The following is a 12824-nucleotide window of genomic DNA, read 5'->3' on the forward strand; positions in this document are numbered from 1 at the left end:
GTAGATGTTTTAGGAAGTTTTATTTATGTACAGGACTGTATTTGTATTGTGCATGTGGGAAATACAGATGAAGAATATTGTGGCAGCCTTAGTCCAAGGATGCTTGAGTTTTTAAAGCTTCTGCAGTGACCATATATATGCTTTCTTGACAGGTGAACTGAGGGTGCTTTTTAAGGCTTTAAGGGTTCAAAAAAAAAAAAGCAATTTATAATGGCTGTGAAACTAGAATTTCAGCAAATAATGTGTTGTAGGAACAGTTGTGGCAGAGGTGCCACTGTGTAATGATATTGCCTGGTACTTTATAAATGACAAACGAATCATTTAAATTAGTTCAATGAAATTTACCTAAGATAACTCTTTCAGTATTACAGTTATCAGTATGAGCATTGTTATAACTTTACTTTCATATCAAACCCAGAACTTTACATATGCCAGACAACCATTCCACCACTGAGCTACAGACCCGGTCTCAGATGACCCAGCTTTTAAAATAAATTTGCTTGTTCTATCTTTCACCTGCCCACCCACCCACTCACCTACCTCCTCCCTCCCCTCCCCTCTATTCCCCTCCCCTCCCTTTTCCTTCCTGCCCCTGTACTCCCCTCCCCTCCCCTTCTCTTCCCTTCCTTTCTGCTTATTGCTTAAATCATGGACTGTCTTCAAAAATCTATGTGCATTTGCATAAATGAAGTACTACTTCAGTGACTCTGTGCCTCAGGTATAAGACCCCTTTGCTACCAAACTTTGAAAGTTTTGTATCAGCTGGGCATTTGCAATTCCAAGGAAGTGCCTTACTGACAGATAACCAGGGAGGCCACCACTGGGCAGTTTTGCTTTGTCTTTTGTAATGAGTCTTCAAGATGGGGTTACTTTCTTTCAGTTTACTCTAGTTTACTAAGTTCATTCTAGTAAAAATAATTTCTTCAGTTCATTATAGTAAAAGTGTAAATGATGTAAGTCTTTGCTTCTTCTCTGTCTCTGTACCAACAGCATAATTAGTTTGTTTCCTGACTGTAGAGGAACTCACAATTTAAGACTCACATTCCCCAATTTTGAGGACATTGGGAAACTGGAAATAGAGAAAGATGGATAAAGAACTCAAGTAATGTTCTGTTAGTTCTGTTAATTCGAATCTGGAGGGCCCATTTGTTCCAACATCTGGGCCCACAGCTTTTTAAAAACCTTTTTGACTCCATTTATAGGTTACATTCTGGCTTTGCCTACGAAACATTCCTTGTTTAGTCAGTGATAGCTGGATTCTAATTTGAGGTCTGCTTCTTTTATTTTCCCAGATGTCTGTTGTATGGCTTCATTATTGTAAGCTGGGTTTTACTGTATATGCAACTTATATTTTCTCCTTTTATTGAAAATAGATTCTCTTCTCAAATATTACATCTTGATTGTAGTTTGTCTTCACTCTGCTTCCCCTAGTTCCTCCCCACCTCTCTTCCTCTTTGAATCCACTCCCTTTTTTCTGTCTCTTATTAAAAAAGAACAGGCTTTTAAAAGATAACAGCCAAGCATAAGAAAATAAAATGTATTAAGATAAAGCAAAAACCATCGATCGTATTGAAGTTGGGATGGCAACCCAACAAGAGGAAAAGAGTCCCAAGAGCAGGCACAGGAATCAAACACCAATTCATTCTCAGACTCTGAAGTCTCCTTTAGATACTGAACTAAAAGCTATAAGATATATGCAGACATCCTGGCTCAGTCCCATGGTATAGGCCTTGTGCTTGGAGGTTCAGCCTCTGAGTTCACATGCACCTTGCTTAGTTGATTTGGAGGGCCCTATTCTCCTCATGTCTTCCATTTCCTTCTGGCTCTTACTTTTTTTTTTTTTTTTTTTTTTTTTGTCTGAGACAGGGTTTCTCTGCATAGCTCTGGCTATCCTGTAACTCACTCTGTAGACCAGCCTGGTCTCGAACTCAGAAATCCATCTGCCTCTACCTCCCAAGTGCTGGGATTAAAGGCATGTGCCACCACTGCCCGGCTGGCTCTTACATTCTTATTGCTTCCTTTCTTTGGGTGTTCTGTGAGCTCTGAGGAGAGGGATTTGATGGAGTCATCCCAATTAGAGTTATGTCTGTCTGTCTGTGTCTGTCTGCCTCTCCCTTCCCCCCTCCCCCGGCATAATATCTGAGGGTGGGTCTCTTTTCATATCTGCTGCCAGAGGAAGCATCTCTGATTATGAAGGAATAAGGGACTGATCTATGAGTATAGCAGAATATTAATAGGAGTCATTTTCTTGATAGCTTTTTGTTTGTTTGTTTTTGTTTTTTAGACCAGTAGTATTTGGTCTTACCTTAGGTTTTTGGGCTATCTAGATTCTGGTTCATGTTTAACCTACCAGTATGGGTTCCATCTCATGGAGTGGGAATTAAGTCTGGTGCCAACATTGCCCTAGCATATTTTGGAGGCAGGACAAGTTGTAGGTCATGGATTTGTGGCAAGGTTGAAGGTTGGTATTATACAGAATACCTTTCTACACCACAAATCCTACTTTTGGTTAGTGACCTTAAAGGCCTCTGGGTTGCTGTTTACTCCAAGGCAGCTTGGATGTCCTGTCACCCATCTGATGCTCTTGGGCTCCGGCTCCTGAGGCTGGGCAGACCCATGCTGTCTGTTCCTGTGCTTTCCAGGTGGTTTGTAATGACCTGTCTCCTCACATCAGATGTCAGGCATTCCACTTGAAAGTTGTCTTTACCCATACTGGGATGGTCAAGAAGCTGCCACCCCTTATTGGTTCGCTGTTAAAATTCCATAGAGTTGATATTTGAAAGTTAGGAACAGAGAGGGGGCATTCTGAAAGAGCAGGGATGTGATGACTTTGAGTGGGAGGGATCCTTGTTAGAAGCCCTTTCTGGTCTGTAAATGTACAACTTCATTAGCTGCTAACACCTAAAGGATACCTGTCTCCAAGTTTGTCTCGAGGATCTTAATTTATTTTTAAATTTATAATTATTAAGTGAAGCCTAAACTGTACACTATAAAATGGAGTAGTAGAAATGATTGAGGCTTCATGTGTTCAGTGCTAATTTTATGGAGCCTCTCCTTGTGTTTAATTAGCTTTCTGTTTGCTCTCTATTTATGGATTTCCCTGTATATTTCCTTAAAAGGTAGGGAACTGATTTTGCAGGACAGGAGTTCTACAAAATGTGTGCATTTACAATTCTGCATTAGCAGTATGCAACATAGCTATCATTTTTATTTTTATTTTAAGATCAAGTATAGGAGACTACTCCTTTGCTGTAAGCATTGCTACTGTACACTTATTCAGTAACTGAGCCATCCCTAGAATTACTTGATTGTATATATTTAAATCATATAATGTTTAAACCAAAATGAGCATGTGTCTAAATATTTATCAAAATCCTTTTAGCCTATGGAAATACTCATATTATTGCCATTTTATATTGAGTCCAGTTGTTCCATAATGTATCAGAAGCTTTAATTCCTGGTTCCTAGTACTTTGCTCTCACTAAACTACAATCCCCAGATAAGAAACATGAGGCTGAGATTCTCCAAATGAGAAACAAACAGATTAAAGAATTTGCTTACGGGTTTTAGCTGATGAGTAAGCAGTGTCCGAGTCCTGATCCATGTAGCTCCAAAGATGATGTTTTATTTTCCATGGAAATAGTTCTGTGAAATACTAAACAAAATTCACAACATAATCACATTGCTGTGCTGTTTATCTTGGAGCTTAGTATCCTTACTGGAATCCATCTCGGTGATTTTTTTTGCTTTTCTGCTTTCATAGTAATAGCTGAGTTTCCAGCCTTTTGTTAAGAATAGATAGCTATCAAAAATACACTTGTGGGGCTGGAGAGATAGATGAGCAGTTATGAGCGCTTGGTACTCATTAGACAAACAAGGGAGCTCACAGCTCTCTGTAGCTTCAGTCCCAGGAGATCTAAAGCCCTCATTGGCCTATGTAGGTACAATATACATGTAGTATATGCAAATATACATTCAGGCAATACATTGTACACCTAAAAATAAAATTTTAATTATTCTTGTTATTTGAATACCATTCAGATGAAAAAAGGTTTTCTTCCTCAAAGAAATAAACAAAATGTCTTAGTTTGGTTTTCATTGCAGTGAAGAGACACAACATGACCATGATAACTCTTATAAAGGAAAACATTTAATTGGGGCTGGCTTACAGTTTTATATGTGTAGTCTATTATCTTTGTAGGAGCATGGCAGTATGTGGGCAGACATGATCCTGGAGAAGTCTCTATTTTGATCTGAAGGCAGCCAGGAGGAGACTGAATTCTACACTGTGTGGAGCTTGAGCATAGGAGATCTCAGAGCCCTCTCCTTCAGTGACACACTTCTTCCAACAAGGCCACATCTCTTAATAGTCTCATTCCCCATGGGTCAAGCATTTAGATATGCAAGTCTGTGGGTCCCAACTGTTCAAACCACCATGCAAAACAAAAAAACAAACAAAAAATACTGTACTCAGTTTACATAACCTCTTTAAAGAGCTTTGTGTATTTCCTCATGCTTTGTATTATAGTCTTATGTTTATAGTGGGAATGACAGACTAGTTTCTTCATAATTACTGCATATCTAATTTTAGTCTTCTTGTGAGATACTAGGAAAGTAGGTCTGATCTGTGTGGATCCTAAATCACAAGACTGAATGGAGTCTAGAAAGGTCCTGTTATCTCAGGGTTGTCTATATACATTTCCTGTCCATGACCACGATTAGTTTCTGAGGAATGATGCTATTTCAGACTAAACTTGTGGGAATTTCAATACTTTCTCATTTGTTTCTTATCTGATTTTTATTTTACATATTTTGAGTTACTGGAAACTTGTGTAGATTTTGACAGAGTTATTAGAATGAAAATCTGAATTTTACAATTTTAGGAAAAATCTTTTAGAGCTATTTCCCTTGTCTACTTTTCTTATGAGCTGCAGTAAAGTTGGAAGTTTTTAGTATTGGTTATTTATTTTTAATGAAATAAATTTACTAATGATAATAGGGGAATACATGACAACCAAGTATGTATTTCCAGAAGAGAATTGAAAGTGTACAGCCAGATTCGGATAAACTAATCTTGTAGGAGCTAGGACTTACCCAATAGGGTTTCCCCCTGGTAAGTTGGCTTGGATGGGATCTTTTGGGTTTTAATGAGCAGCACTGGGTTTATTCTACAGAAGTTTAAGGAGATGAGTGCTTTTCTTTCTAGGCAGAGAACTTGCTGCCAAACCCTGTGAGGCCATTAAAGTGCCAGGGACAGTGCTGCTCAGAGAGTGAAACAATTGGGTGGAGTGTCTTTTGGGTAAATGAACTCAAAGTAGGATAAACCAATTATTATCTGGATAATTTTAGAGGAAAATGCTTTGAAAATCTTTTGTGTGTTACTGCTTATACAATGCTGTACTCTTTGAGAATGCCTTGTGGCTAACAATTGTCTCTTGTTTTCTAGACTGAGACTGTCACTGTCAGAATAAGATGAGTAGCTTTAGAATAATGATTTGCATTGCTTAAGTACTTACTGATGGTTTCTTCTGTCATATTATAGATGAGAAAACATGTTTACACTTACATGTTATCAGAATATTCAGTTAGAGAATTTTTGAGCCAATCATGGTAACCCTTTTTTGCCTTCTTGTACAATGATAGTTAAGTGTCTCACAGACCTAGTGTCATATAGTATACATACATATACTACAGAAATGTATGAGAGCTTCACCTTTTTATCAAGATGATTAGGAAATTTGGTATTTATTTGAAAATAAATAGATCATTTTAAAACAGGTGCTTCTCTTGTATTAATTTTCATGATAGACTAATTTAGTTATTTTAAGTTAATGTTCCCTGATTGTTGGAATGATCAACCATATACAATGTAATTATCCAAAAGGAATACAGGCAAACATTTAGGAGGAGAAAGGTTTTTCAATTATGATCAGTTTGATTTTCAAGGCCTCTTGAAATTCATGGATATACACATTTGCTAATCTGATTGCAGGATCCTTGGGTATGATAAGACTTATTTATTTATTTATTTATTTATTTATTTATTTATTTATTTATTTTTGAGACAGGATTTCTCTGTGTAGCCCTGGCTGTCCTGGAACTCACTCTGTAGACCAGGCTGGCCTTGAATTCCGAAATCCACCTGCCTCTGCCTCCCAAGTGCTGGGATTAAAGGTGTGCACCACCACTGCCAGGCATGATGAGACCCTTGATGAGTGAACTCCATTAACTATGAGGAATGCCTGCTCCCTTTCCTATTTGAGCTCTGTGGTTGTATCTCCACAGTGGTTGCCTCAAAAATGTAGAATGACTCTTTTCCTTTGTACCCCTCTGAAGTTACTGCCATCAGCTAGAGATCTAAGGGACAAGAAACAGGATAACTCCTGTTAGGATATAAGCATCTGAAGCTAAATTGGTGGCTAAGACAAAAGTAGTCACCTTCTAAAGATCCTTGGTTGTTTGTGGAGAGTGATTTGTAACTGTTGGTTAAAACAGTTGTGCTTCCATGTACCTGGAGACACATATACATACACATACCTGCACAATTATGTTGCATACATGTGTTCATATTTGGTATTGGATTTAAGTATCTAATGTTGTATAGCCTAATTCAGGTTCCTGAGTGATGCATTTATCTAAATGAGCACTGTCCCATCTGTGGAGATCTAATTATTATCTACAACACTGTTACCCAATAAAACTTCTTTGATAATGAAATTATAGTATATCCTACAAAATAGTACCCACCAGTCCCATGTAACAGTTTAGCACTGGAAACATGGTTCATGGAAAATTGAGACTTCAATGTAAAAAAAAATTTGATTATAATTAACTCAGGCTGAAATAGGTACATGGGACTATTATAGTGTAAGAAAATATTGTGTCTTTAGGTTACAGAATAATAATACTTCAGTAGAGCATTCAGCTTTTGGTCTTTAAATGAAGTCTTACCTAATTTGTTTACCAAAGGTTGGGCTGTGGAAAATATACATCACATGCACTGGTTTGTGTCTGCTGGGTGGAATATAAGAAGGAAGAGCTCAGCCACCAGTTTGGTGATCTGATTGAACTCATCTCAACTGTAGGTGTTCCTAGAGAAAGCAGATGCTACTGTTACTACAGTCTCTATATCTATGAGTATGTGCATCTTTATTTTCTGAGAATAGACAAGATCTGAAATGTAACTTGCTTATGGTTTGCCACTACTGCCAAAAGATTTAGGTTTCACAGTAATTCCAATTCATAAAGTTCATTTCTGTAACAAAGGAAGTTTATGGAGTTGTATTTTCTAAACTTATAAGGGCACCATGAGTTACTTATGGAAATTTATCTCTTTCAAGAAGTGTCAGCAGTGTGAGTAACAATTCTATCCCCTGCTGGTTCTCTGAAGTTTTCCCTGCTGCTCTGAGCCCCAGCAATTTTCCCTGTCAGATGGAAATTCCTGACTCAAGTGTTTTCTCTTTGAATACTCACTTAGTTACTCTGTGGTCTTGATAATGAAGTAAATGGCTTGCGATATTAAAGTAGTACTTCTGACTTGATGACTTGTATCATCTCAGCATTTTCAGAACTGCTGGCCTATAATCTGCTATGTCTGTGGTTAGTATAATCCTGTTTGCCAAGTCAGTGGTTTAAGTTGCTGGTTTTACACTTAGCTTTGAATTTGGGGGTAGGAAACATTAGTGGCACAGAAATTTACTTTGATAAATTGCATAAGAGTTAAAAATTTGAGATTAGATTGTTCTGTGCTTAGACTTGTGTTCTGTGTGAGTGTGCAGGTCAGTGTGTATTGGGGCATTTGTGCATTTATGTGCATATTTAAACTTATGCATATATCTTTCTACTCTATAAATCTGTGCTTTTAAGTTCCAACATGAATTTACTTGCATATTGTATGCTAATAAATAGTAGTTCCAAGTGGAGAACTGGCTTTATTTATTTATTCATTTATTTATTTATTTATTTTTCTGATAAGAGTGGAGCAACTATTAGTATTTTACATTTGCTACTTCAGAAAAATCAGATAAATTTACATAGATTTATTTGTATTCTTTGCCACAAACCACAATGAATAGTATAAATTAAATCAATAAAATCCACTAAAATCCACTGTCCTTTTCCTAATGAGTATTTGTTGCCCTACTGTTTGGATATTTAAACTACTGTAAAAACACATCTTTTTATTATAAAATGTTTTGAAAGGATTGTAAGTATCTACTTTATGGAAAATAATTGGAAAATGCAAATGTCTCAAAAGGAAAGGAATTTTAGTTACATTGTAATCCTATGCTATATTATTAGGGTCTTTTTAATGCCTATTCCTTCTGGAACATTCTAAAAAATTCAACTCAAGTTGAAAAGTTAGATATTTCTGTTGTAGTCAGATTATTCTATAGGGCTTCCCAACATCGCTGTTGGACTCTACTTGTATGTACCACCGATATTACTTGGTCTGTGCCCATAAAATAACCTGCACAAATGAACATCTGTGTGCTATATAAAACAGGAGGCTTCATGCCTTGGTTCAGTGGTTTGCTTTAGGAAATGTGGATGTCTTCAGGCTTAAACTAAGACTGAACTGTACATGATACTCACTGTAGGCACAGGTTGTGTTTTCCTGAAGACCGTTTTACTTAGTTACTTAATGCTCTGGTTTGAGAGGCAGAAGCCTTCATGCTACAGAAGTACTTAATGGGAATATAAATCATGACTTTGATTAGACAGGGTAAGGCTGATCAACAACTATTGAAACTGTATATGATTATCCCTGTTCATTATACGTTGGATGAGGTGATAAGCTATTCACCTTTTCTGTGAACAGTGACTACATTTAGAAATATCGAAATGAAGTCTGTCATATAACGTTCTTGTTCTTGATATCTCCTTGGGAGTAAAGGTTTCTGGTGCTAGATGTGTTGGTGTTGGAACTGGCACAGTGACTCTTTTAGTTGCGTATTTGGAAGGATCTATCCTGTTGCAGAACTTTTTAATACAAAAGTAGGTTTTTCTTTTTATATCTGCTGTCCATGGTACAGGATTATTAACCTCTGAAAGGTCTTATTACTAGATTTAAAACTTTTTTTTGACTTACTGATCTTGACTTGTTTTATTTAATTTTCCATGTAGTTAATATTTTCTAACTTTAGAAGTATTTGGCAACCAGCAACTTCTGCGTCATAGGCTGGATTTTTCAAGGCAGTGACTCAAGAAACTGATTACAGATTCTGCAAATTCCTCTCAGTTTCTTACCATGTTATATTCTTGCTTCAAAGTGCCACATGTATCTTAAATCTTTTTGCTGCTTGCCTTAACAAACTTAAATTCATGTGCACGCGCGCACACACACACACACACACACACACACACACACACACACGCACGTGTTACACTGGGTTCTACAATAAGGCAGCATCACTATTTTACCATTTTGGGATTATCAGGATTATTTTTTATACATTTAGTGGTATGTTTTATTATGGACCAAGGAGACCAATAGTGGACCACTTGTCTGAGTGACCATTTTTTTAGATGTCCTAGGGTTCTGTCAGATACAGATACATGTATTGAATTTGAGTTGATGGAATTTTGCTGTTTTCTGAAAAAGGATTGATAAATAACTTCTTAGGCCTCTTTTGAGTAGGTGGAGAATATGAGTGAATCAGTTTAGTAGATGGACATGAGTGGGAACATTTAGAATTTCATGTGCATGGCCTGTATGTGTGTGCAATGTGCATGTGCATGTGCATGATGTGCATGTGTGCATGTGTGTGTGTGTGGTGTGGTTTGTATGTAATGAAATCATCCTTATTCTTGATTTAAAAATTACTGCCCAGGCATTATTATAGAGTGGGAATAAAATGATCCATAAAATATTCCTCTCTTTCCAAATTTACAATATATACTGGAGACTCAGATGAATAAAATTATTTGTCTCATGAGTTACTGCTACAGTACCATCATATAAACAGCTGGGGGCTTGTGAGTGAGCCGGATATACTCGTATATAATGGAAAGGTGATATTTGAAGTGGGGTATTGAATGCTGATCATAAATGTTCTATCTAATATTAGTGGGTGGTTTGGCAAATAGAACAGGTTTCTCCCTTCTACAGTTTCTTTATCACATATAATGATGTCTGAGGTTTTCCATACTTGCCAGGCCTTCCTCTTTCTTTGCTACATATATGCAACAACTAGATAAATGAAAACAATAACTCAAACCAGTAAGTATAGGGATCATTAGTCTTATTTTAGACTTTAACTCTTTTACATATATGAGTGTTTTGCTTGTGTACATGTTTATGCACTGTATACATGCCTGGTATCCACAAAAGCTGTAAGAGACTATGGGATCCCCTGGAACTGGACTAGACAGTTGTGAGCTGCCATGTGGGTGCTGGAAATGGAGCCTGCCTCTTGTACAAGAGCTGTAACCTCTCTTTTGATCATGAGCCACCTCTTCATCATCAGTAGCCTCAGTTTTACAGCGGGTTCATAAGACTTGATTCTGCAGTACACGGTACACAGGTATAAATAGCTTCTGATTTTGACAAAGAAATTTTTAGAAGTATTTGTACTTTGTGAGTAGTTTAGCAGAGGATGACAATATACTAAGGATCACATGATGTGAGATATATATCTGTATATAGTATCACACACATGCGCACTCACTCACTCACTGTATGGATCATTGTCTGCCAGGAAGGATCAATGTCTCTGAGGCAGATGGAGAGGTAGATGGGAATTTGTAGATTTGTGGGTTTTAAGGCTGTGCTTAATATTTTTACCTCAGGCAACAGAGGAGAGTTAACCATTGCTTTGTGATGTACTTGCTTGACAATTCAGCAGGGACTATGGGTTTTTGTTTTATGATTTATTTACTTTTGTATCTGCATTTATGTATGTGCAACACATGGGTACCTGGTGCCTGTGGAGGCCAGAAGGATGTGATTCATTATTGTAAGCTTCCATGTGGGTTGCTGGGATCCAAAGATCCTTTGCAAGAGCAGTGATTGTTCTTAACCACTGAACCATTTCTCCAGACTCAACATTAGGGATTTTTGTGAATGATGAATTCATACTTTAACCAGACATTTTATGCATTTACAAACTATTTAAACTAATAGACTAAAAATTGAAATTGTTCTAAAGTACATAGAATTCTTTTATTTTTATGTTAAAGTAAAGTAATACTAATTAGTTCTCCATTCTGTTCTTCCTCTACAGTGTGTCGAGATTTTGCTGTCCTGGAGGACCACACCCTGGCTCATAGCCTGCAGGAACAAGAGAGTAAGTAACAACTCTAATTCATGAGCCTGCAACTTTCTCTTTAGTAGCAGCTTGCCTGGTTTCTTCTTGTGAGGTAAGGAGAAAGACATTAAGTATACCTTATGTCTACCCTGAAGGATAGATCTAGGCAAATGACAAGGGTACATAATGAATTCTACATGTTTTGAAGTGAGAGTCATGGATAAGAAGAATACTCACTGTCTGGGGAACAGGATTCCCCCTCCCCCGGAATACTCACTTTCCGGGGGAGGGGGACAGTGGTTGTAAGTATATCTTGTAGTATGTCAGAGGCTTTCCCATGAAATAGAGACTGGGACATTTTTCCCAGGTAATAGTAGTCTCTGCATTAAGTAACATTGTGGATTTGTTTGTTGTTTAAGATAGCGTCTCATGTAGCCCAAGAAGAACTGAAACCCACTGTTTAGTCTAGGATGATTTTGGAAGTCTGGTCCTCCTGCCTCTTGTGTTCCATGTGCTGGAATTACAGACATGCAGTACCACTCTAAGTTGATGGTATTGACAAGGATGGAACTCAGGGCTTCCTGCATGCTAGACATGCACTCTGCCAAGTGATACTGCTGTAATCTCAACCCCACATCGTGCATTTTTCTGAGTACTTACCTAGGGTTTTAGTGGAAAGTAAAACACAATTAGATAGCAATTTGTGAGTTCTTGGAATGGAAACAGAAGTTAGTAGAAAGAACAGTAGTCAGCTTAGAGTCTCTATATAGACATCATGACACTGCTACTTTTCTGTCATGGGACCAAAGCAAATGACTTACTCTTCTTTGTATTCTTTTTATTCAGTGGAATAATTGCTGTAGTGCTTTTATCTATTGTTAAAATATAAAACGGAGTGGTGGAAATATAGATCTTTTTCATTGTGAGGCTTTTCTTAAATTAATTGTGAGGATTTTATTAACCAGTCAGCATATTGTAACCCCCTTTTTAATGTTTCTGTGCAGTTGAGCATCATTTGGCATCCAATATTCAGCGGAACCGTCTGGTACAGCATGATCTGCAGGTTGCTAAGCAGCTCCAAGAGGAAGACCTCAAAGCCCAAGCTCAGCTCCAGAAGCGCTACAAAGCCCTGTGAGATCTGGGGAATGGTGTGGACATGAGGCATACCTATGGGACCACAGCTAGGGTGGGGAGGGGCCCCTCCCATCTCTTGTTTCTTTTCTGTCTGGGATTTCAAACCGTATGGTGGCTGTCCAGTAATTTTCCTTGAAAAATGTCTTTGTTTTTGAAATAAGTATTGGGAAATATTAATCATGTTAGGTACGCTTTTAGCTCTGTGACTTTGAACTGATTGGTTTGTCTCTTTCATTTAGTCTTTGTACCCATGTCATGAAGAAAATAATCTCTTGTCTTCTGACTGTAAGTTTGTTTGGGGAAAGCATTGGAATTACAGACACCAATTCTTTATGTGCTATGAGTTTCTTTAGTTTTTCTTAGCTATGTTTGCTGCTCCGTCTTTCTTTGATTTTCTTGCTTTTCAAGAAGCACAATGTTCTAGAAAGCACTGGTTGTAGA

At 37.5% G+C, this 12824-nt stretch overlaps 1 protein-coding gene across 2 annotated transcripts in view; it reads left to right on the plus strand.

The window, feature by feature from the left end:
• Positions 1 to 12824, plus strand: part of Ccdc50 (coiled-coil domain containing 50) — a 58012-nt gene that overhangs the window by 5958 nt on the left and 39230 nt on the right. For both annotated transcript variants that reach the window (XM_031363563.1, XM_031363561.1), the window contains exons 2-3: positions 11226 to 11288; positions 12254 to 12380. In XM_031363563.1, the coding sequence (XP_031219423.1) occupies positions 11226 to 11288; positions 12254 to 12380 (190 nt within the window). The remainder of the gene's footprint in view (positions 1 to 11225; positions 11289 to 12253; positions 12381 to 12824) is intronic.

Source organism: Mastomys coucha, unplaced genomic scaffold (genome assembly GCF_008632895.1).
Source record: "Mastomys coucha isolate ucsf_1 unplaced genomic scaffold, UCSF_Mcou_1 pScaffold12, whole genome shotgun sequence".
NCBI lineage: Eukaryota > Metazoa > Chordata > Mammalia > Rodentia > Muridae > Mastomys > Mastomys coucha.